This window comes from Rhea pennata, chromosome 2, assembly GCF_028389875.1.
Source record: "Rhea pennata isolate bPtePen1 chromosome 2, bPtePen1.pri, whole genome shotgun sequence".
NCBI classification, from domain to species: domain Eukaryota; kingdom Metazoa; phylum Chordata; class Aves; order Rheiformes; family Rheidae; genus Rhea; species Rhea pennata.
Genome location: NC_084664.1, coordinates 93,115,541 through 93,141,560, shown reverse-complemented (window position 1 = coordinate 93,141,560; position 26,020 = coordinate 93,115,541). Strand labels below are relative to the sequence as shown.

The window sequence follows — 26,020 nt, the reverse complement described above, 5'->3', positions numbered from 1 at the left end:
CGAGGGCATTAGTTATGATCATAATTAAAGGATCAGCTACCAGAAAGCTATAGTTTCTGTAAGATTTTTCCCCTTACAGCATAGCACAACTATGAGTTTTTTTTTTTTTTTTTTTTTTTTTTTTTTTTTTTTTTTTCAGTGCAGTGTTCTAGAGTGCCTGGAGGTAGGGCAGCTTCCTGCAACTATTCCTGGTTGCTTATCTTCCCTCACATAAGGAGGCTCATTGGAGCCACTGGGAGCACTCCCATTGGCAGGACTTAAATTTTGTTGGCTAAGATCCAGTAGGGACTAGACAATTGTTAAAGATATTAAGGTTCTCAAAGCTGAAATCTTATGTATTTATAACTTTCTATTCTCCTCTGAAATTGTTTCTATAGTAAAGGTTGAAATTTTGAGATGGAGAAAGGGAATGATGCATGCTTATGTTTTATTATTGGCCTTGCAGGGGTATCTGGATTTCTAAGTGGTTGCATAGGGTCCTAAAAAGCATATTGTACCCCTTAAGCTTGGCAAAAAGCCTTTTTTTAAGTGCTTACAGACAGAAACACAGGGATGGAAGATGGATTCAGAAAGTCAGGTGGGAGAGGACAAGGCATCAATGAGACATCATTGCCTTGCAAGATAGGCAGTATTTTCAGCCCAACCCTGCTGAGCTGCTGTCAAGTTTTTTGACTAAAACTTAAGAAATGTCAAGTTTCTCTTATGTAGTTAATGAGATGCAGAGGAAAAAAAGATCATGCTCTGTTAAACATGTTTGTTTATATAAAGTGGGCATGTATGAGCAATTTAAAAATATGTAGCTGTTCAATTGCAATTAGCCTTATACTCCTGACCAAGTTTAAGTTATGTTATGCTAGCACAGTTTGCAGCTAGTAGGGTGTAGCCTATCAGAGGCTAGAAGTGCCCAGTACTCACAGTATCCTGTTTAATGAGGTGGGTACCTCAAGTACTTCTCTTTTGGAGTGGGTGGAGACAAGCTGGAGCAACAGGCAGTGTAAAAGGAGGTGCATATGCCATACTGCTCCAGCGTGCCAAGGCTCCACTGTGCCTTGGCATGCTGTACTCATCACTCTTTCTACAGGTGGGTAACAAAGAAAGGGAGCAAACTTGGATATTGAGAGGATGAGCAGATAGAAACTTAGGGGCTTGTTGTTAGGATTTATGTCCCCCCCCTTTTTTTTTTGCCTCTCCAGATCTGGCACAGCTGGGACTCGTTCAGCGCTCTGTCCTTTCTTTGTTCTCTTTGGCAGCCTACTTCTGTAGGGCTCCTGTGTCTCAAGAAACTGGCAGAGCAATGGTCTAGTGACAACACACTTGGAGTAGTTTAATAAGCAGTTGTGAGGAGCAGTGTCAGATACTTCAGTAAGCGTTTAGTGAAAGCAATCTACTCATATTAGGGTCTAATCCTATGTTATTCCTTCTTAATGATTCTCTATTGCTTCTGATCATACTCCAGCATAGTCAGTAGTTAAACATGTTTTCTTAATGGAAAATGCTGATACTGGCCATAGTGACTTCCCCGTGGTCTGATCTTCAAACTTGACTCCAAATCTTTGATTCACTAAATGGCATTGTAGCTAAGACTTGAAGGGTATCACTGGAAAATGGCCTCCTTTCTCCCTCCCCACAAATCTCTAAGTCATGTTCAAGGTAACTAAAATAAAAAAACCACTATGTTATCTATAACATCAGATTAGATAGGGTCAAACTAAACCATTGTGCCTGTTAATTCAATTCACTGAGCAGTCAGACAAAAGTTATTGTAAAAGGAAAATGAAATTATTTTTAGTTTTTATTCATGTAAATCTAAAGTTGCATAAAAGTGCTTTTTTGATGCTTATAATAAACAAGATCATAAGAGGATAATCTTAAAAGCTCACTGTTTTCTTGACCTAACAGAATGAAATGGCAGAGATATTAAAGATATCATCTTATGGTAAGCTTTAAAAAAAACATTTCTCAAGCAATGCTTTCTAAAAATAAATATCCAGATACGTTATTTTTTTCAATATATATTGTATTACATTAAATATTTGTAATATATGCTGTCATTCCATGATTCTATGGGGGATCTCAGTGGTTCTCAGCTCAGTGGTTCTTTGGGTTGTGGAAAATTCTGCACACTTCTTGACCCTAAAATGTTTCTTTCTGTCACCTTTGAAGCCTGTCTTTGGCTCTGATCTCTTCGTTCTTGGACTGTAGGAGCTGGGCTCTCTGCAGCAGCGCTCACCTGCCTGCCCTGCCATGCACTGCTCTCTCCAAACACAGTCTGGGAGGCTCCTGAGAAAGAAGCCATCTCCACCAGAGGAACCAGCCTGCCTAGCTGGTTTGCCCTTAGAAGAGAACGTATTATGAGCAAACAGATATAAGTGATCCCTCTAGCACATGTGGTTACATTGTTTTCACTTTAACAATATAAGTTTCAAATATCATAAAAATAGTTTTATGTTAGAACAGGCCAATGTCACAAATATCTTCTGAAAACTCCCTATTCTAAAGTATAAATGTTCCAGCCCAAAGAGTTAACATATCACAAGGTTTTGTTACTCAGTTAAGGAAAATAAATGTTTCTTTTTCTGTATTGGAGGTAAATTGTTACATTAAACCTCCTATTCCTGTTTCTGCTAGGACCTGTAGCCAAGCTACCGATCAGCTCAACTCAGAGTTCAAATTCTTTTACAATGCTACAATTACCAAAAATCTTTGTGTGGTCAACGAACAGGACCTATCATTTGCTTTTGTCATTAATGTTATGAAGAGTTTTTTTTCTTGTTTTGTTTTTAAGCAGTATGTCACCTTTTGTCAACAGGAAGTTACAAATAAAGTACACCAAAGCAGTTCGGATGGAAATTCCTTGTAACTTAGCATTAACAGGTGTTGCATACTATCATTAGGAATAGGAGTGTTATTTAGATGAGCTTCAGAGTCTAATCTTACTCTGATAGCTAATACTTTATGCTCAGTAAAACTTGTTGTTTCGTTGTCTTTTGGAGACATTTGAAAGTTTTTGATGCCAAAATGCAGAAATTCTGTTGTATAGCAGCAACTTCCATAGCTCTAGACTGTCTAGGTGAATATAGGACTTCAGGGGAATTTTGTTATTGACTGTCTGTGAGACTAGGCATACTATGATAGTGTGCTGCAAGCAGGCTGCACCATCAAGCTGCTCAGACATATTAAGTTTGATGCATCTAGGTTGTGCCCAGTGTGATGCTCATGAGCATGCCCAGGGCTCATGTGCAGAAAGTCTGATGCAGGGAGCATTCAGTCTATTGCTTTCAGGCCTGTCGATGTCAGCTGTGCTGTATCATCAGTTTAGATATGTCCTAGTTCAAGCACTGTTCAGGAGAACTGGGTGAAGTTAGTGGCTTCTGTGATATGATCATCTGACCTCATCACCATCAGACAGGCTTACTTCAGTCCTCAGAGATTCAGTGAATATTGCTGTTGTGTTTCACATCAGGATTGAGAAGATACAAATACCATGCTTTGTTTATGTATTTTGGTTTACTAACAGACTGCATTATTTCTTTTTCAGACTTTGAGAAAGTGATCTGAAAGTGCCTCTCCTAGTGATCTGTCAGCTGAGAGTAACAGCATTTATCTCACCATTAACAGTTGGATTCCCTTTCTTTCAACTCCTCTCCTTTTTAGGAATAACGGGGGAAGAAAACACTTTTCCCCTCTCACTTACTCCAAAGTAGTATTGCAAGGAAACACAGAAAGGATTCCCACAATTGCAAGAGCATTCTCACTAACTATATTCCTTTCAAAGTTTTCTTTTTTTTTTTTTTTTTTTTTTTTGCTATCATGATATGAAAATACTTAATAAGGCCGGTACTTCTTGAACAGCAACTCAAGGGCTCATAATTTCTCTAGGCGTTCTGATGAAAACATGTGAGAGAAACTGCCCTTGTTCTCACGCACCAGACAGCATAGTTACTTAGGCTGCTGGTTCTTTATACAAATTTTTTAAAATAAAAAATTTACATTGCAGAAAGCTGTCATGAAAAATCATACATCTGACATTTTTAAGCCCTACTCAAAGAGAACAGATACTGAATGACTTTTATTCTCTCTAATATTTCAGTTTTAGTAACATTTTATGGTAATCCAGAATTGAGTTTCTTTTAAATACACACTTGTAATCAGGTCAATGGATTGCTTGCTGCATTAAGGCATAGATGTAAAACAGTAATTGTGAATATATTAAAATTATTTAAAAGTAGACCTTCTATCCATGGATCTCATTGCTTTTCAGAGACCATAGCGCTTGTGTAACTTGTTCATGATCCCATTGCAAAGAAGAAAAAACATTCAGACTTTAATACTCAGGACAACTCAAACGTGTGTTTAGACATCCTGTTTGAATATGGAGGGTTTCCTAAATTGGAGTTTTTATTGTATGTTTTATAGCCTTACTGAATCAGTGCTTGATAAGCAATGCTGTATGAACTACTTAGGTACCTCTGTGTAGGCAGTACCTGTCACAAGGAGGAGAAATTAATGCGTTGTGGTTTACAGTCCAATCTATTAGAGCACAAAAGTACTAGTACTAGATCAATCCTTTGTGCAGACCTGATGAGTTTAGAGAAGCTGCCTTAAAAATGAATTTTAAAAACATTATCTTGAGAGATAGGACAGCCAAGGACTTGTAACTAAAACAGATAAGGATAATACAGTTTTGTTGAAATTGCAAGTACCATGTGGATTTCTGTCAACTGTCTTCATATGTCCTAATTTCATAGCTCAGTTTATATCTTCTGTGATCTGACCCCATAATCTTACTAATACTCTGTTTTATATTTTAAATCTTCCCATAATTATTCCTTTTCTCCAAAGACTTTTTTAACATTGGTTTTGAATGCTTACATGTTTCAGGTAGTTTTCTTATACTTTTTTTAAGGGGTAACCTTAGTTACAGGAAACAAAATATGATGCTGGGTTAAGCTATAGCAAAACAAGTTTTCACATTATATTGAAGTCATTTTATAATGGGTGGAGTACTCCAAAAATCTTTAAGGTATGGGATACAACTGCAGTGTTTGCAAATATTTCTCCAGGAAAGTTGAACGAATCCTGGTATGTCACATAAGAACTTAAGCAGAGGTGCTGTAAGTACTTTTGTTTTGATACTAAAATGATTTTTATAAAATAGGGAAGTACTACATCATGTGTTAGGCCTTACATGACCTTAAATCTAACCCCAAACCTAGTTATGATCCCATGGTGTGTATAAAAGTCTATATCTGGCACTGGTTTATGGCAAGCGCAGGAAGGTCCTGGGGCAGAGGGGACTGTGAGAACCCACCCTTCCCAGCAGGATGGGCTCAGGGGCATGCCAGCACACAGGGTAGCTTGGCTGGACATGGCAAATCCCTCTTCTTGGGATACATCCCTGCAGATTTCTTCCCTGTCTTTGCAGAAATGTGAAGTTATCATGTGGATCCATTCTGTGAAGGCTGCCTATATGAAGGTGACCTGAGTCTTTAGGTAGCTTGGACTTTGGCTGCTCTCAGAGTGATGAAGATGTATCACAGGTGTCTGCAGGGTGATGGCATGAGGGCTGGGCCAGAGTGCTCTGCGCTTCTGCTGAAGCGTCCAAGTAACCTGAGCTCTCCTTAGTATCACAGAGCTGTGTAGTCTGCCATGTAAATGCAACGTCTGGGTGCTCCCATGAAAAATACCTTGCTTTGATTAATCTATTTTGTATTATTGATGGTTTTGTTACCAGGGAAAAACATGTACAGCAACCTTTTCATCCAGTGAGTATTTCCTGGAGTAATGTATCTTGTGTTTGTACATTTTCTGACTTCCTTTAAACTCAGCATAGACCTGAAAGAATAGTCCTGAACTAATTCAGCAGAAATGTTTGCAAACACAAGGCTTGAATTAGCATCTCTAAGAATGCCGTTGTTGTTTTTGGAAGCAGTATGTGAAAAACGAAAGGATGACTTACAATTCTGAATATAATCCATTCATTCTTCTCAGTGCAGAAGGCTTTCATGACCTCTTGTGACATTTCTAAGTGGTGAAAGTCACGTTCATACATCTTACTATTTTTTTTTAAGCTAAGTACAGCAACTTGATAGCAGGCACAATATCCTTCTGATGCTATAGTTTAGGATACTTGTGACTTGTTTGCTCTATCACACATACAGAGGAACTTCTGTTCTTTGAGCCTGGTAATCCTGGTTTGAGGCACCTGGGCAGACTTGTGCGAGTCTTAAGTTTGATTGTGATTGTGACACGGATGTTACCTTACAGTGCATGTTCACAGGGAAAGCTTTAGCCCTAGGTTACATCAGTTTTTAACATCTATTCATGGAGCACTTGAAGATGTAATTTGAAACATCTGTCCTTTACATGTGAGTAGTGAGTACCTTGAAGAAATTTCAATGGTATAGACACTGAAAGCCTTTTCCAAGGGGAATGAATGTGTCTGTCTCTTAACATGGAATGGCCACAAAACATGACTAATGCTATAACCTGTTCTGGCCTGTACCCATGGAATAAATGTAGCCCATTCATCATATTTGGGGTGGTTAATTGTCTCCACCTTAGGACACTAGGATCAAGATTTGCCACTGGTAACTCTCTGGAAGTACAGTGGATACTTACTGTCAGGCAGCATTTTCCAAAACAAGACTGGACAGGCTGATGTCAGGAAGCCATTAAGGTGAACAAATGAACTCAAATGCTTTTTTTTAAAAAAAAAAAAAAAAACTCAAAAGACCTACTGTTTTCCTGTTAGTGTTTCTGCCTCTTATTTTCCTATCCCCTTGGCCTTTTTCATTCTATTTTGAGTATACTTCTGTTTTCTTGCATATGGATGCTGTTGAGACATTTCAGTGCTATGTGAAAGTGTGAAGCTTTGTCACCTCCCAGATACAAAGCAAAAGTGTCTGCAGGCAATTAAACAGGAATATTGACACTATTGAGTACTCATCAAATTGCGTTCCTGGTGACTATGCAGTTGATGCTTTCTTAGGACTGACTCCATCTAATTCATCAACATCCGTTCAAATTTCTGCTCATGCCTTATCCTATAGCACCAACACTATTTTAATATGAGGAACCAGAAAGAAGAGTGTTCCTACAGAACTTTTCCTTACAAGATGGGAGGCGTACAATTTGAGGAAATATGTCCCATTTCCTGGAAGTCATGTGCAATGTAGAAGGAATGTCATCTGTGTATGTGTGTGCATGTACATAGCTTGCAGAAATATGGGAAACATTGGTCTTTACAAGTCATGAGTATTTACACACATAGTGGGGCTGGTTTGACCCTTCATTGCCACTGTTTTTTTTACTGGTGCAGAATTTAGTCTAGTATCTTACTGCAGATTAGAGTGTCCCTGAGATGTGTTTATCCTTATTCCATAACATCTCATGAGCGTTATTGTTGTTCAGTACACAAACTCCTTTTGTGAGGAGTTTTGTGCTGTATTCCAGTTTGCTCAGCTTTTAATATACATTTCTTGCTTTATTGGGGATTCTATCCTAAAAGAGCTATTTTTGTGTGTGAAGAATGAACACGGAAGAGAAGATATTAGTGATTGGAAATGTATTTCATATATATGAGGGTCCATTTTTTTTTCCAGAGACTTTCCATTAACTTTTATATCAGGTCATTTTTATTAATAACATTTAAATATGGCATATTCTTTTCCTCTTTGTGCTCAAATGATTCTTCAGTGTCCCTCTCTTCCCTGCACAACACATACATCCAAGGTGTTTTGTTTTCAACTTAAACTCTTGGCAACTCATCTGTAATTACAGTAGGAATTTTAATCTACTGTAAAACGAGCTGATAGATATATAATCAACTAATGATAGTTTGTGGGACTAGGCCTAGCAAAGTGAAAGCTGTAAAATTGCATCAGCTGAGGTGGAACTTCACAGCTTCTCTGCAGTGTATGGAAAACTCAGTTTTGCCTGGGTATGAAAGTTGGAGTGATGGTCTGAGAGCCCTGGGGCCAAGCAAAGTGTCTTCAAGTGTTGAGAAAGAGGAGGAGAAGCAGTAGTGGGTGAGAACTGGATGAAAGACTAGTGTCTTTCCCTCCCTATCATTTCCATGATCTGATCTGATCATTGGGTATGAATGTCCTCTCTGTCTGATTTCTCTTCAGAGTGCTACTGCTGTTGGATGAAGCTATTCTTCTCTGTAACTTTGGACTCCTTCCCTTGCAAGCTTCCCTTGTCAGCAGCAGGAGTAGCAATTCTGGTGGACTGAAGCAGAGACCAGTTTGGCTGCTCTGGGGAAAGGATTAGGCTAAGTAGGCTGTGCATCCACTCTCCTTGACAAACAGATTTTCATTTGCAAATAGAAGGGCTTTGCCTATGCCAACCTGACCTGGAGAACTGCTATGGACAAGCTGGCTCCTTAGGGAGCACAGAAGGGATGCTGTTGATGGTGGCCACCGTGTATCCTCCAGGTGTTGTGCACGCAAGTGGCATGGCAGTGACCCTAAACCTGTTGAACCTCACTGGGGAAATTAAGGCTGTGGTGAGGTCAGCCAGCCTGGGCCTTTTTGGAGGCTCAATTCTCTGGTCCACCACCTTTGTTTTGTGTTACCTGGTGGAGATTTCTACAGGGTACTTGTTTTAGGAAGAACCTCTGCCTCACTCTCACATCCTGGTGCAAGAGAAGGAGGCATGAGGGTGAGAAAAGGAACAAAGCTGAATTTAATCTAGAAACACTCTTTGGGAGACTGGGGTGCCAGAGGTATTGTAACAAGTCTCCGTAGCCATCAAACCATCATGTCTGGTCACTGCTTGGGCACAGTGGCATATCAGGAGCCTGCTCTTTGTGCTGATGTACTCTTTTGCTGTCACATTGACTGCCATATTTAGGCCATCTTAAATTAGCCTCCACACAAACCTCTATCATACACCGAATCTTTCTACTACTTCCTTAATAGAAGTGTGCAGGGTCATAACCCCGCCAGTTATAAAATTAAGGGAATGGGGAATTTGGGAATTGTTAACAGCTGTATTCATTTTACAGTCCTAAATCCTGACATGTTCCCACTTGTTCTGTTTTTCATCACTCCTCTTAATACTGCCACATTTTATCATATAAATGAAGAAATGATGACTCTGTGTAGTGTAGTGGTGAGTAGTTGTACAGGTAGAGCTGCTGTAGAAAAGCATACCTGAATAAATGTATTATAATTCTCCTAAATAATAAGATAACGTCTATCACATAGTTCAAAATAACAGGTAGTTCTTGATCTGCCATAGCATTTCCACTGACTCACTGATTTTTTTTTTTTTTTTTGTTTTTGTCTCCTCTGTTGCAGTAATTGCGGAACAGTATTACAGTTTCTGACTCAGAGAGAGGCTTCGTTCCAAGGGCTTCTGGCAATGCCGTAATTCCAGCTCTACGGTTGCATGAAATGAATCGTGGGGGACATCATGGTAGCAGGCGGGGATTGAGCCAAGAATAATGTGGGTGTGGTGTGTGTTTTGAACTAGTGATGGCAAACTATTAAAGGAAGAGCTTGCTTTGGATGAGCAGCTAGATATTTGGTTGTCGGAATCGTAGCTATGGTCTGAGGTCTCTAAAACTGGGTGCTCACAAGAGAGACATCTCGAGGGAGACATCTGAAGGCTTCTCTACCAGGCGGAGCTAGGAAACTACTCAGTGTCAAAATGAAAACCAGACAAGTGTGCCTGTTTTTCAGATTTGGTATGATTTCACTACTTTTGAGGAAAGACAGTCTTCAGACCTGTGGGGAGTGAGACTCCTGGGCTGCCCTGAGGAAGGGAATCTGTTATGTGTTGGGTTGTGGGGTAGGCGCTGTGGACAAGGCTTTGTGCTGTCTCTGGGTGCTCCGTCCCTTCTCCTCATCCCTTCTCCCTCTGGCCCCCCGGGCTCGCGCTGCAGGTACAGGCAGCACGTCTCGCGGGCACTGCCTGACTGCAACCGGCAGGGCAGCTCCCCAAGCAGCAGGAAGGCAGCAGTGCACTGCCAAATACGACCTGACAGCACTGCCACGAGGGCACTTAGGACTGAGGGGAGGGACGTAGAGGTGGACCAAAGGGCTCTGCTCTCCTCTTTGTCTCATGGGATGTCAGGTCTGACAGGCAGATGGACAAGTTTTGATCCTTTGCTGTCATGCTCAGGCAGCCTCCATGCGTGGTGCAGCTTTTTAGGCTAGGTAGAGCACTCCTGCTTTGCACTGATCAGAACAGCTGTGCGCAGCAGGCCACCAGGTCCCTGCTCATAAGAAACGCGTGTGTGAAAGTTGTCTTGCCTTCAGTTAAGTGTGTTCAGAAACAGGTCTGTGGAAGTCGGGCCAAGTTTCTTGCAGATGGGAATAGCTTCTGTAGCTTCTCCTGTGCTTTAAATGCTGTACCCATTCCACTGTCTGTCCTGAAGTGAATAAAATCTGTAAATGTCCTTTTTGTCGCTTCAGCATGAGAATGTTCTCTTTTAATTTCTTTTTCAGTGTAACTAGGTGAGAATGGGGATCTTGAAACTTCTTATGGTTCTGGTGCAGTGTTTTTTAAATGCCTCAGTCAGAAAACAACAACAACAAAAAAGAATTAGAAGAGGGGAATATATGTGAAATATGCTTACTCTTCTGGATTTAAGTTCCTACCCCACACAGAAGTAGGATGTGCAATCTCCTGTGTTTTGGTGCCTTTGCTACGGCTCTCAAGATGTCTCAATCACAACACAGAGAAGAGGTAGCTTGTGGTAGCTACTCCTTATATAACAGGATAAATGTTTGGTGTGCTTGCTTAGGGAGTGGGAGGCCCACAGTCTGTGCTTGCTGTGGTGTTGCACTGCCCAGGAGAGCTCCTCAGCTATCAGGCTGGATGTAAAGTGAGAGGGGAGACGCTTACTGCAACTGTGCAGGTGCAGCAAAGGATTTAGGAGGGAAGGGTTTGTAGAGGTGGGAGAAATATTAGTCTAAGTCAGTGGAGAGGGAACAGTGATGCTCATTTGGGAAGAGAATGACTTGGATCTTGTGCTAGGTCTATGTATATAACTATATATATGTACACATATAGTTATACCTGTGTATTTTTTTTTTCCTTTTTACTAATAATGCATAAGCCCAAGTAATATCCCTGCTCTGAGGACTTTGGTGTTCCATACAACACTGGTAATGTATCATCTGTATGAATCCCATTTTCTGTATTATTATTTTTTTTTAACTTGAGAAATGGTCTGACTGATGCGCTTTTTGACACTGAGTTAAATATTCTCCGAGAATCAACCAAGATTGGGCCTTCTGGGTTCTCAGACATCATCTTGGTAAATTTTAAATGGCTTGAAGTGTGAGACTGGCACCAAGATGCCAAAGTAGTACGTTTGGGTGTGCAGGTGCTGAGCTGTCAGCTCTCAGGTCAATGAAGTCACTACATGGCTCACATGAAGTTTCAGCTGCTGATTTCTCTTTTCAGGTTGAGTGGACCATTAATGAGCACATGGGCTCTGCTAGGAAGGCTTGCCCTCACACCATGACAGCTGACGAGTCAAAAGCTGGAGAGTTAGCTCTGGAGCCCCTGCTCACTTGCAAGCTATGTCTCTGTGAATATTCTCTGGATAAGATGACCACTCTTCAGGAATGCAGCTGCATCTTTTGCACATCGGTAAGATCCAGCAGTGCCTTTAGGTTATAGGAACAGTAAAAAGAGAGAGATCTGTGAGATGGTGTTACCCATCCCCTGCTAGAATTGTGTGTTGCTGATAGAGGATGCTTTCCTAAAGAACATTTGGTGCTAATCTGTCTTGCCTTGTTTAAAAGAGTTCTGTCACTCTGCTTTCAATTTGTAACTCTAACCAATGTTCCCATAAATAATAATAAATCCCAATTGTAAACGTTTGGGTGAAAAAGATTCACTTTAAGACTGTCAGAGAAAATACATAGTCCACATGCAATCGCAGTATTTTTTTTTTTTTGAAGTAAAATTGTGCAACATCATAGAATGATTATGGGATTTTGTTTCCCTATTAGCATTTTCTGAGTAGTCAGAGACCTTTTCTTTTAAATCTTCTGTGTAATTCTAAAGAAAAATGAACCTTGACCTATTGAAACGCAATCTATGCTGCAGAGACACTGCCCAGGTCATGCATTGCCTGTAGCTGTCAGAGATGACTTTTCTCCTTGCAAATTCAGATGGTGGGGATGATGAAGACTGAGGCTGAGTGAGCTGATAAAGGTCCTATAGATGTTAGTACTCTACTGGCTTCTTTGTCAGCATGGGAAGATGGGCACAGTTTACCAGGCCATGGTGACTTTGATGTACCTGAATAATGGATACTGGAAGCAGGTTAGAAGCCTTTAGAGAGAAGTTGGATTTTTTTTTTTTTAACCCCATAATAAATGTATTTGGTTCTATTAAAAAAAAAAAAAAAAAGGAAAAGAAAAAGTGGATAAGCTTCAAACAACTACTTTTTAGTGTTTTTGCTTAATTGTTTGAATTCTTGGAAGAAATCTGGTATTTGTTAAGCTGGCTTTTGCCAAACTTCACTTACTTTGAATTTAGGACAGTTTAAATGAGATAAGAGTCTAGCACTGTTTTTCAAAAAACTGGGATAATATTGATATATATTATTTTAACTTCATGAAGCATCTTTTCCATATGGTCTTCCATAAAGCATTTTCACCTTGTTAGTTTATTACATACTTAATTTTTAAGAGAACATGCTTGAAAGGTGTGTGAAGATAACAGCTTTATATTTAAAAATACGGAAATTTTAATACATTTGAAGTAGTCTCACTGTTTTTCAATAATTCAGTGATTCTGGTTTAGTGTCATTAATATTGCATTACTTTAACCTCATTGTTAGCTGGGCAGAGGAATCCTTTCCTCTCTGGGGAAGGGAGGAGGACTGCTGCAGACTGTGCCATGCAGAGCTAAGCTCTCTGCTCCTCCTGGGCAGTGGCTAAATGGAGAAGGCAGTGCCAGCTAGGTAGGATTGCTGTCCTTACCCTGTCAGTGCTGTAGCTGCCATCCTCATCCCTGTCCAGTAGCAGGGAGATCATCAGCTGTGAGCTTGACCTGCTAGTGGCACGATGTCAATGATATGGAAGATACAGCCACAGTTGCTTTCTGTCCGTGATCTTTTCTGGCTCTGTCCATGCCCAGAGCCAACCACAGGTAATGACTGAATGCAGCTGGGAGATGTGTTTAGACATGCTCCATGTATTTCAGTGGGCTTAATGTATCCTGGCTGTGCTTATGCTCAGTGTCCACCCTTTGTGTGGCTATCATTGCCTGTTCACCTCTGTCCTTCACAACTGCTTCCTGCTTATTCTGCGAGTGCCTTGCCTGGGCATGATCTCAGGAACGGGTGAGGAAGGAACAGCTCCTTCTTTGTCAGGCTTTTCGCGTCAAACAGCTGCTAACTTCTTGTTTCTGAGGCAGCTAGTGCCTAAGGTTGGCCAGAGGGCTGAGTCACTGCCTGCACGGCATGCTCTGTCCTTTCCTGCTTGCTTTCCTGTAGCTCGCCATGTGTGCTGAGATGGACATGAATGCTGGTGGGCTGGCAGCAGCACAGCTTCTATCCTGCCTTGGTTCTCTGCAGTTCCTCAGCACCTGTAAAGAAGCACTGTACTGTGTGATGCCAAGGCTCAGTGAGCCCTTCTCTGCAGGTTGCAGGCCTTGAAAAGCACCAAGATATGTGTGGTAGTTGTAAAGAAAAGGGGAAATATGAAGTGCTCATACTGGAGAAAAAAAAAAAAAGATGGAGAAGAGAGGAAGGCCAGTTGCCACCTGTAGCACAGGTCTGGTTGACGATCTGAACATCCTCCGAATGCATGTGTCTGTACTGATGTGTGAGATATAGGAAGTTCTTGTATCTTGTAGTGAGGGAAGCTCTGGAAACTTTTAGTCTGCATATATGCCTTTCCATCTTGAACCCAGAGCAGCTTGTGGGAGGCAGTGTGAGTTGCGCTAGGCTGTCACTTGTAGCTTTGGGTAGTGTCCAAAGAGCTGTGTGTTGCAGTGCAGTGGTGGAAGCATGTGGCTGCAGAGTGCCTCTGTGCCAATGCTTGCAAGGGGGACAGCTCATGGCACAGCCTTGAAGTAGCCGTGCTGATACGGAGTGCTGTGACTTTCCTCCCAGCCATTCCAGGGCTTTTAGTTACCTTCACACTGCCATTAAGATGGTTACTGGGGTGATAGCTCAATCTTGAGCTACAAGATCAAGTTTATGTTAATTTTTGGGCTACCAGTGCTTTTGGCTTGAATAGCTTATTTTTATTTTTTATCATTAAGGCTAACTATATAGACCCAAGAGCGATATTAAATTTGAAATAAAGGTTTGAGATATGGACATCATGTATTCTACTCTACTAAAGTAAAACAATTAGTTTTGTTTAATTCTTGTTCTGTCACACACATGAAGTCTGTGAGATCTGCACCTATGATTGAGTTTCACTACAGCATTTCTGACCGTGGGGATAATTGGAAATTGTTACTCTGGGCGTATTGTGGGGAATATCTCCTTTTTCACTTGTAGCCTATAAAACAAAGGAATTTAAATGAGCTGGAAAAATATCTGTACACAATTCTAACTTAGAAACTCTTGTAATAAACATTATACCTCATAAAATTTGTATTCCAGCCAAAGTAAGTAAACTGCATTTAAGTATGTGTATATTTGCCTTTTAGTGGAATGTTGCTATTGAGACAGGAGTTTTTTCCAACTAGCTATAAACATCTTTACTCTCTCTGTTCAGAGAAGAAAAATCAGATGGCTTTGCAGGACATGCTTGCCATCTTATATGGTAGCCTGGTGAAGTCTGAAGATGTGTTTCTACAACATTTGTTGCCGTTGGCATAAGACTCCACTGAATATGAGATAAAGCAAACATTTACACATCCCAAGAATCTAGAAATGGCTGTATTTTACATCACGGCTTACTCGCACTGAGTTTAATAGAAGTACTGCTGAGTTTAGTGTTTCTGTACAGGACTGTACACAGGGACAGGTATACTTTATCTGCAGAAGTTTTGCATAACTGCACTTTATATTATTCAGGTCACTTCCTATATTCATAAAACCCTTTTGGAGTGCCATAGTGTGGTGCACATTGCTGTCACTGAACACCTACCTACGCATCAGTTAGGGGATTCAGGATTGCTGTGATGGGAGTGATTAGAAGACTGACGGATCACACCAGTTTCAAACTCTAAAGCCAGACTACTAAATTCATTCATTAGCAGCATGCTTTGTGCTAGTGATTAGTTCTTGCACAATATTAATAATTTTTACTACATGTGTAAAACTGTTAGTCTTTAACTCTTATATTGTAGATTAGTGGTGAGTATACAGCACTGACAGCTGCAGCCCGTGGTGGTTTTTGTCACGGAGGCTGAGGCCAAGGCCATTGCTCCCAGGGGCTCCTTGATGAAAGAAGGGGGAACAAAGCCACCTTGCCTTCTTTTTTTCTCTAATTGCTGCTTATGCCTCATTCTTATGCTACTTGCTCAGTTCCCAGAAAGAGTCTCGTCTGTTCCTGATGCAGCTGATCTTGTGTCTTTTGGGGTTTTTTGGGGTTTTTTTTTTTTTTGTCTGGTCAGTCATCCTTCTTGCATGTTTGACAGGATGTCCTTCCTATTTGCGGTCCCTTGTGCTTATCTTGTCTTGAAACATTTTGTTCCTTGGGTGCCTCCTATGTTTTTTGCCTCTTTGGTTGTTACAGTACTTACGTATGTACGTAAAATGATTATACACTGTATTTAGCTATGTCCTGAAAGCGTTACAAAATACAGTATTTTACAACACTTATATCTGAATCCAAAGCAAATTAATATGAATTATATTCTGATTAACACACTTATGATTTCTAGGTGTCAGAGGCCTCTGCTTTGCCTGTGGTATGCTAAATGAATCATATGTAGTAAGCAAGCCTACTCCTAGATATATTTTCAGGTGTCTTGGAAAAATATCACTGGGAGGTTGTTTGCCTCCCAAACAAGCGAACTCTTAATTACCAAATATCCAAATACATTGAGCCCAGAGGAGCTATTGAATACAAATGAAGTTTTGCATCTAAAACTATTTGTCTTCAAGTATAGGGACAAGTTGGCAATTTGTTCCTTGCAGTGCTGTAAAGATCCTAGAGTAGCCCTGTGGGGCTACTCAATATTGGATCTGAAAGTGGCCTTTCCTCTATCTGATGCAGAGAAGCTGCTTGCAGATAAGCATAAGTAAAACTGTGGGCCATGTGCTTTGGCTGGGAAAAAGCATTATGAAACTGTCGCATTAAAATGTGTAAAACTCAGTGATACAGAAAGTTATTCTGTCTTGGTAAAAAGGCTGAAGAGGTGCTTGCCCAATCTAGCTTTTAATTGTGAAACTATGTCAGGTTTCCTAAATATTTGTGTCCTTTGTTCCTATACTCCCTCTCCATGTTCTCCCAGACATTGTCTGCTGCCCCTTCGTTGGGCAAAAGCCAGGAAGGCCCTGGTGGGGTTGGAGTGAGGTGATACTGCCTGGCTGCTCCCAGGAATGGACCTGCTGGCTCCTCCCCGCCTTGCTTTGGTGGGGACACTGCTTGGAGTCTCTCTTCTTTGCTTGGTCTTAGGTGCTCTTAAACTGGCAGGAAAGCATGCATCTTGGAGCCTTGTGCCTTTCCAAAAGCTAGCTGAATCTGGAAATCAGCTGGGAGACCCAATGAGCAGTATGATCACATACACTTCCCGTCCTCATGCGAGAAATGTCCCAGTAGCTGGAACTCTATACATTGAGTATACTTTAAGTACACCAGAAGTACCTTATGGACAGACAGAAAATGCAGGGTGAGTCTGTAGCCTGCAAGCACTCAACAAGGTGACATTTTTCCAGATCTGGTAGGAATGTCTTGGTGGAAGAGATGACAGGATAAAATGGTGCAGTACTGTTACGGAGAACGTGGTTTTGTGGGTCAGTAAATGTGTCAGTGTGCCAGTGTCGGCCTCTCCCTCACATGTCAGTGCTCTTCTGTTCTGTCTTTGCTCTTTTTCCTTCTCTTTCTAAGTATTTCAGAATTCTGACGTGAGCCAGGAGAAGTAGAAATGGTGTTGCTCTTGTCATGCAGCAGCTTATATCCATGTCAGGTGTTATTTACTGGAACATGGTTTGAGCTGCCTAAGAAAACATAACAAACTATGAAAACAAAAAATAATTTTGAAGTATTTGCTTCTGTGTTGTTAGTACATGTTTCTGCAGCGTTAGTGTGATTCATCCTTCTTTTTTTTCTAAGCTAATTCTTTGTTAGGTGTTGTATTTCTGAGAAGAGTGAGAGGTAACTGAGTTACAAAATGTGCAAAACAAGTATAATGATGATCCACCTGTTTGTCATTATTGGTGTACACAATCCAGTCTAAATGAGATTAAGCTTCATGCAGCCTTAAAAGGAGATGCCAGTGTGTAAAGTTGAATAGAAGCACAGGTAGCTTCCATGCTGTCCTGAATATTCTAAAAGTAAAGTTTTGTGATCAAATTGGATTTTTCTAATGACTTTTTTGTTTGTTTGCTGGCAGTTCTGAAAAATTCAGAGAGAGGGAGTCAATCAAGATAAAATGAAATGAATTTTTTCCCCCTACAATTTATTACAACCAGAAAATTTTTAAGAATATACTTTGAACTAAAGCAGCTGGTTGTGCGCTTTTCTAGATTTATTTTGGATTTTATTTTGTATTAAAAAATCAATGCATCAAACAACTTCAAATTGAAAAGTTTTTTTTTTCTTTAAATGAGAGCTGCATTTAAACATTTTGTAAGAGACTCCGTGAGGCAGAGGCCTAGAACAACTGTCTTCCTTCAGACCTTAGTTTCTTCCCTTGCTGTTGTTACTGTACACTTCAGTGGCATACAGAAGTGACCTTTCCATTTCCAACAAAAATGTTTTATTTATTCTCTTCACTGTGCAACTGCTGCTAGTTTCAAAGGTTCGGGAGAACAAGATTTCATGCTATAGCTATGCATGTTGACAGCAGGGCCAGGGCTAGACATTGGTGAAGATGACTCTTTTGCTGCTCTTGACAGCCTGCTGCCCCCAGCAGCCACTTGCTTGACTAGGCCAGGGCCCTGGGAAGCTGCAGCCGCTGAGAGATGAGCTTGTGTGCTGCTGACAGCTACTTTTGCAGGGGCGGAAGGGAAGACCCTCCTAGAAATAGGAATTTCTATGTTGCACTTCACCAGCAGGACCCTCCAAGGCTCCTTTTCTTCCTTTACTTCTTTCAGGCACAGATGTGTCCTGCTCCTCCCTCTTCTTTGAATGGCAAAATGTTGTTCACGTTTTGTCCACAGTTCACAAATACTCACATTTTGTCCATAGTGCCGTGAAGCCTCAGACTGCTTTTTTAGAAAAGCACTGGGCGAACTGGAGACAGAGATGTGAAAGATCAGCATCATCAGCAAAAAGTATTGAGGGGGGAAAAAAAAAGCCTCAGAGCAGAGGAGACTGCGTAGATCAAAGACAAGGGGAGGTGGATCACGCAGTGTGTGGGATGTCTGCTAAATGGAACAAATGTATGTGCATACTCCAGTGAAAGACTGCTTAGTAAAACTTAGGAGTAAGGGGAAGCTTGGATTTGCTTTCATCTGAGGAACACTGGCTTTTGGCAGCTCTTTTTTTACTTAGTGCTATTTTTTGAGAAAGGATTAAATCCCCTCTTCCTCTCCCTCCTCTCTTCCCCATCCAAGAAGACACCTGCGTGTGTCCATGCCTGAACACTCTGTTCTCCTATTCCAAAGTAGCCGTTGTGCTGCAATGCCCCACTTATTTTATATAAAGCTCACCTCAGATTGTTTTCCATTTCCACCCACAGGTACCAAGCTGTCAAGTTCTGACACTTTGGATTTTTTTTTCCCAGCTTGACTTTTGAAATGTCTCAGAATAGCTTTGTTTCAAAGTCATAAGAAAGAAAATGCCCACGCCTGCTAATATTGGCACTGAACCCATGGCACTTTTATAGTATTTTAGATGGTTTCAGAATTTCTTGCATGCTTTTCTGGACAGAATTACACCACGGGCAGAGTTAGCAGGGGTACCAAAAGGACATCACCACTGCCTTTTGATTAATGCCCCCCTCAGGAAGAGGGGCTGCACGTTTCTGAAGTGAGCAGAGGTGGCAGCATGTGGGTGGTGACCGAAGGAAGGAGCTATGGGGGAGACAGGTGAGGAAGAAGCAGCCGAAATGTCCCATGACAGCAGTGCCTCTGTGAAGCAGATGTCATCACTGTTTTCCTGATGAAGAAGCGAATGTGAATTGTCAGTGTCTCGGAGTAGAGCAGTAACAGAGCCAGCCCACTGACAAGCCTCGTCGCCCCATATTCATAGCTAGTTTGGTTTTGGAGCAGTGAGATTCCCCGGTCTTAGTGGCTGTGGTACCACTGCATGGCGTAGATTACCAGGACCCTACCCCTTCCTTACCTCAACTCTTGTGAAAGGCTGCCAGGATATAGAGGGCCATGTGTAAACTGTTTTTTAAAGTATATGTCTGAGCAGAGTCTAGCAGCGTGAGAGGTAGATCCAATGAGAGAAAACTGATGACAGTGTGTTTTTCAGATGTACTTGAGCGTTTTCCTCGAAGGAAAAAAAAAAAAAAAAAAAGGGAAAGAAGAGAAAATAAAGATCCGTGGAGGAGCAGGAGGGTTGCAATTGTAATGCTGCCTTTTTGATGCTGTCATTAGGTTATAACAAAATGAAATGCTTGTCTCATGTTTTGCCTCCCCTTCTACTCAGCTGAAGGATGCCAATATCATATTTGAGACTAAAACGGCATTTTTTCACTTTATTCTAAACATCTCTCTTCATACAGCTCTCGTGTGGCCTGATATACTATCCATTTGAAGGCAACTTCACTTATCACTACAGCAGGTCCTTAACAGTTAAAAATACAGATTGAGCAATACAAATGTGTACTTTATAGGATTTTTATTTTTTGGTCTAAACCATGCCTATTCTAAGTTTATCTCTAACAAATCTGTAAATGGTTATTTCTGAGGTGTGTGGTTTTTTTTTTTTTTTTTTTTTTTTTTTTTTTTTTTTTAATTTTTTCAATTGGCAAAGCCCCCACGTTTTTGCTAAGAGAAGTGCAGATGTCTCTAAGACAACTTAAGCCAATGGACAATAACCTTGATTTCTCTCATTTTAAGACTTGTTGAGAAATACTTGGGAGATTTTTAGGAGTTCATATACTATACCTTGAAAGTGACTGGTCTGTTTTATAGATTGAACATACAAGAACACAGATGTCGTGACAGTGCTGAACATACTATGAAACATTACGTAGATCCATCAGAAGCACTAGGAGTTCTGGTTCTAGGGCTTTTTTTATCATTATTTAATTGAATACACACTGCCGTTGATTAAATGCTGGTTGGATCAGGCAGTTACTGTGGTGAATATTTAAAATTCTGACAATAACAGTGCCAGTGAAGCCATAATATTACATATTTAATTGTGTATTGTCATGTGTGTGCACTGAAGAATAGGTGACATTTGTAAATGGTAAGAAAGAAATGAGAACTATTTCTTATTTAATGAAAAATACATGAACACTGCTCAGAATACAGAACACAAATGAAAACTAAAGGTCTATACATTCATCTCTTCTGAATCATAAGGTGAGATATACACGTGACCTCTGTAGCGCCAACTGAAAATGTGTTTTCTCTCTCTCTACATAGTCTCCCCCACCCAGATTTTGAAATTGCAAAAAGATCAAAGCTAAAATACTCCAAAATCATTTTGAAGACCTAAATATAGAAGAGAGATTTAACATTTTAAATCAGTCTTGCAGATACTAAAATGAAAATGTGAGGTTCTCTTAAATTTTTTGAAACTGATTTTTTTTTTTTCAAGTTATACATTAATTGGAAAGTCTTTTTTCTTTTGGCAGAATTCTTATCATTCATTTCTTGCATGCTGTAGCATTGCTTAAGAAATACTGTAGATTTTTTTTTTCCTCCTTTTTGCAGTAATCATGATGCTTGATTAAAGGAAAGAAGTCTTAAAATTTCTGTATTAACTGCTACACAGTGGTCAGCTGCAGTATTTGTAGCATTTGATGGGAAAATAGGCCAGACCTTTCAGTTTCTTTCTTCTTAGCCATCCCTTCATCTCTCTTAAGCTTCCTGTTTGATTTTGTCATGTCACGTATGTGGTTTCATTTCATGCTTTTATATTCAAACCAATGAGGCTGCATTTAGACAGCCGAAGAGCTGCCTACAGTTGGGGGAAGAGCAAGGTAATGGAACATGTCAACATACTTGGAAAAAGCAGTATGTAGGAATGACTGAGATTCATCTTTTGTCTCTGGTACAGAGAAGGTTATCTGAAAATGGCTTTGAATAGAAACATAAGATTTTTGTGGTGAGAGGGATATAATGCCTTTGTCACTTCATTACCTAGGAATTAGTTTGAAGTATAACTTCAGTATTATGTTGCTAAGTTTAAAAAGCAGAACTGTTATGGTCTCTTTGCAGATTAAATACATTGCCAAACAGACTTCTATTTTTCTGGTCAGTACTTGAAAAATCCCTTCCATGCAATACGCTTTAGGGAAAAAAAAATTAAAGCTAGAGCAGCATGTGGGAGAAGTGTTGAAATGATGAATCTGTGAATAGCTGAAACGGAATTTTAGATTCCTAGAGTTTACAGGTGATCATAGCAAACACTGTTGAAGCTTACAGGAAGTGCTTTATAACTGAGAAAGGAATTCTTGTTGTTTGTATTTCACTGGACTGGGCTTTTCAGTGCTTTTTTCAAGATTGTTTCCTCTTGTTATAATACATACTTTCTATAGCCTGTTAGTTCCAGGAGGGGAATGCGTACTTGGGGCATATATAATGCTTGACTAAAATGTAATCTCTCCTACAAATCCTGTAAAGTAAAAATACATGGACATATGTTGCATGTACTATAATAATTTGATCCAAGTACTTTACAGGCCTTAACTGACTAGATATTCATGAGTAACATTTTGTGAAGTAGGTAAACAGATATTAATCTTATTTCATTAAACTGGGGAATCTGATGGATTGAAAGACAAAAACATGGGGGAGAGGGGGAGAAATTCTTGCCCCAAAATCCTTAGAGAGCAAACTATTTGAAAGTGGTCTCATTACACATTATGAATCTCAAATGAGGGAGTAAAATTATTCATAGTACAGTTTCCATTGAAGTTGACAGTAGTTCTACAGGAACAAAACTTGGTTGATGAAGTTAGATTATCACCTAGACCTTCTGTTAGATACACTGATTTTTGTATTATCATATTTGAATCGATCCTTCTCTGTGATTCCATCAGATCTTATTTTGTTTCATACATAGATACAAACAAATATGTACATGGTATTGTTGCTTGGCGGGTAAAATCTGAGTTGAGAAGAATGCAGTTTGATTAAGGTGCATTTGCAGGTTTGAGAGTTAAAATTCCTTTGGTTCTCCTGTAGTCAGCAGGTTTCAAACCTGTTCAGTTGAGGCCTCAATGAATTTTTATCCTGTTGCCTCAATCACTCTGCCACAACTATGCGAAGCTTTCTGGAAACCTTGCTTTTCTGGTAAGATGACTTACTCTGGGCATGGATAACGCAACTGCGGTACAACTGTCTCTGAAAGCCTCAGGTCCTGCACTGCAGCCGCTCCAGCCCCCCACTGTTGCCTGTGCTTGTGAATCGCTACACTGCGGGAAACTGTCTGTGGATAGAGGTGTGGAGCCCACAGATACTGAGAACCAGTGATTTCTTGGGTGCCTGGATTAGGATCCTCTCAGGGAACTCTAATGTTGCAGAGGGCAAGTTCCTTGATCTTGCCTTCATTTTGTAGACCAATTAAATAGCATACATAGTTTTTCCTAACTGGGATATTGTTGATTTTTGCAGACAAAATGCACTAAAAGTTTTACCATTTTATATCTATAATGTATTCTTCTCCATAGTGTAGGAGAACATACTGCTGAAGAAGTGAATCATGATTCATTGTATAAACATTGAATCCTCTTTTTATCATGTTTACAGCTTGTATATCTTTTCAGCTACTTTTATTTGCCACTTTTCAAGTAAGATGATAAAGTAGCAGCTGAACTGTAAATAATAATAATAAAACCTCTCTAAAAAGTCCAGATGCTTAAGTGAAGATATATTTTAAAATTATAGTAAACTTTTACCATCTCTTCTTTGCTACTAACTTGTAAAGAGTGGGGGTGGGAGAAGGCAAGAAGTTCAATTCTTAGTTTGTGTGCAAACTTAAATGAGGACTTAAGTAAAAAGCTTAATCCTTTACTGATAAATGCTAAATGTTTCCTTCAAAGTTCCCAATATCTTTAAGACCTTTCACCACCACCTTGAGTTGTACCCATAATTGCCTTCTCCAAGGTCAGAAAATATTTAATACTTGTAGAAACAATTTAATGGGGAAGTTTTATCTGAAATATTTGAAAGTCCAATAGTACTGCAAAGGCTTGTTACAAAATCTCTCCAACTCATCCCCTAAAAGCACAGCATCCTCTAAAGGCATAGCAGAAGCCTCAATTTGCTAGCTTCCCCTACAGTTAAGCAGTGGGCTAGAAGAGAAAGAGAATCTAGATACATTAACAAAGTTCAGAAACCTCTGCTCTTCTGGCTTGTTAACCCTAATGGTTTAGATATTGTGTGTAGAAATTAAATTTAAAATTGACGCTGTGGATAGAAGCTACTTAGGAACTTCATGCCCGTCCTTCCGTGGAAGGATAATTGTCAGTGCTCTGAGCTTCTGTCCTAGAAGTCTAAATTAAGAACAAGCCTTTGGGCTGCTTCGAGGCCTGCAGTAACTTCTTGGGCTTTGTCCTCGCTCAGTAACTAGTTGACCTAAACTGCCCCCAGAATATGAGTCCACTGCATCATGCTGTCAGAACAAATTACTAAATATCAGCTGGCGTCCCAGAAGAGACAGAAGCCAGGATCTCACTAAAAGTAAAAGGTTGTTCTCCCATGCTTGCTGACAAATTAAGGCCAAATGCTTTGGAGGAGAACATTCCCCTTCCCCAAATGCTGCCGTGAGACTTGATCCAGAAAATAAGCAGGTCTTCCCTGAGTGGTGGGAGCAAGATGCAAGGAGCATGTGCTGGAGCATCACCTGCATACCGAAGAAATGTAGCCAGCCTGATGCCATGCATGTGGGCTTTGGGGACAGGAGCTGGAGGGCAGCATTTTCTGTTGGTGTCAGTCCTAGTGGATGCTGGCTGCAGATACAAACTAAGGGGTGAATTTATGCAGGGGCTCAGCACTTGCTGCAAATGTTGCTTGGCCCTGGTAGCTCCGGTGTCTCTAGGATATCTGCTCCTGGTCACTGCCAGGATGTTGTCCATGTTTGTGCTTACTGCTTTGTGCAGGAGCTGTGTACCATAGTGGGGTGATCTGATCCAGTGATGAAACAGATGTTTTATAGTGCCCTGCCTAGATGCCTTTCTGGGAGGTCAGCAAGGGAATGGACAGGGCATTGAATTCATTTGAATGATAAAGGAATAGCTCCTGGTTAAATGCAAGCTGACTTTCCCTGTGTAGCTAATAGTGCCTTCAATTAATGACAGGCTTCCTTTTGGCTTTTCACTCGAGGATATCTCCCCCACCTCCCACATACTACTTGCACCATCTCTTCTTTACAGCCTGCTCTGCTGCTTTCTGATGTTGGATCAGAATCTGTAAGTGCTTAATGATCTAAATGTTTAAAGCTTATCATTTAGGTTATACTCTTACAAAGTTCTAAATAATTATGCTACACATATTTACAAATCAAAAGTAAACTCATTTAAAATGCCGGTAAGTTAAACAGATTTTACTTGCTTTGAAGTACTTTCTCTACATAGCTCATCAGATTTAACCAAAAAGGTGTGGATATTGAGATTTCAGTGGAAAGACAGACAAAATAATAAGGAAACCTCATTTCCTTTTGGAAAACTCCTAAATAGCCTGACATTTAAGAGGGCACCAGCTTTCCAATAAAAATACAAATGAGGCATTTTCTTTTAATCAGAGGACAATATGCAAGCCATTATCAGAATGGCTCAAGCTAGTGCAGGCTTGAATGCCTGTGAATACTGGAAAAACTGAAGAGTCCCAGAGCTTTAGCAGGGCTGACACTCCAGTTTGGCAGACAAACTGGAGTTTCTTTGGTAGAGGTCTCAAAGACCTTACACTTTCACATATTTCTAGAAAATTGGCAGGTGACTAGGAAGGGAAACCCAAATTAGCTGCTGTAATGAGGACGGTCATGTAGTGCTCAACCCATTAGCCATCCGAAGGGGTGGAAGGTGGATGGAGGCACAGGGAGAGTGTTAGGGAGGAAGAAAAGGTGGCAGGGCAGTAGGGGAAGCTGGCAGTGCAGAGGAGGAGGAGAGGCTTACCACATGGACGTGTAATACACGTCTGCAGGGAACAGAGCTTCATTAGTCCTGCTGCTCATAAAATACACTGTTTTTCATTTAAGATAAACTATGCAAGCTGATACCACAATCTGCCAGAAATCCATGTCTTATTATTTTGTTAGCAGTGATTTGCAATTTGCTGTATGTTTTCTCATTTTTTTCAACTGACTGTTGGTTGTTTCTTTTTTTAATTAGAAGTCAGCTTGCTTACTTAACTGTGTAGTTTTGAGAAGAAAACTTGAGAGCACTGTTTTGTAGTCTGTTACACTAGTTTTCTGCGGATTTGATTTTATTGAAGACCATATAAATTGTGTGAAATAGACAGGAGTTGTGGACTCCTAACATCCGAAATGGAGATACTGGAAACTGGTAGTCCAAGTAACATGTAGGGGGAGGAGGAAAGGCTGCCATTCTTGTGTAATGAAACAATGTGGAAACATTCATAAGAAGATCTCCATGCTGGAAATGGACTTGAAACTCTTGCTCAATAGACCAGAGGGTGATGGTAAATCATGGAAATTACCTGATCTCTTTGGGAGGGCTTGCAGGGGGAGGAGGGAACTGATCATTTTGCATCTTCTAGAGCAGGTTAACCTTCTAGCCAGGGTCCCTTCTTCCCACTTTTATGTAGCTGAGAACAGTAGTCTTCTCCTTGTAG

At 40.4% G+C, this 26,020-nt stretch overlaps 1 protein-coding gene across 2 annotated transcripts in view; it reads left to right on the top strand.

The window, feature by feature from the left end:
* The window catches only part of RNF144B (ring finger protein 144B), an 85,630-nt gene that overhangs the window by 40,504 nt on the left and 19,106 nt on the right, over positions 1-26,020 (top strand). For both annotated transcript variants that reach the window (XM_062568039.1, XM_062568038.1), the window contains exon 2: positions 11,422-11,610. In XM_062568039.1, the coding sequence (XP_062424023.1) occupies positions 11,446-11,610 (165 nt within the window). In that variant the 5' untranslated portion in view covers positions 11,422-11,445. The remainder of the gene's footprint in view (positions 1-11,421; positions 11,611-26,020) is intronic.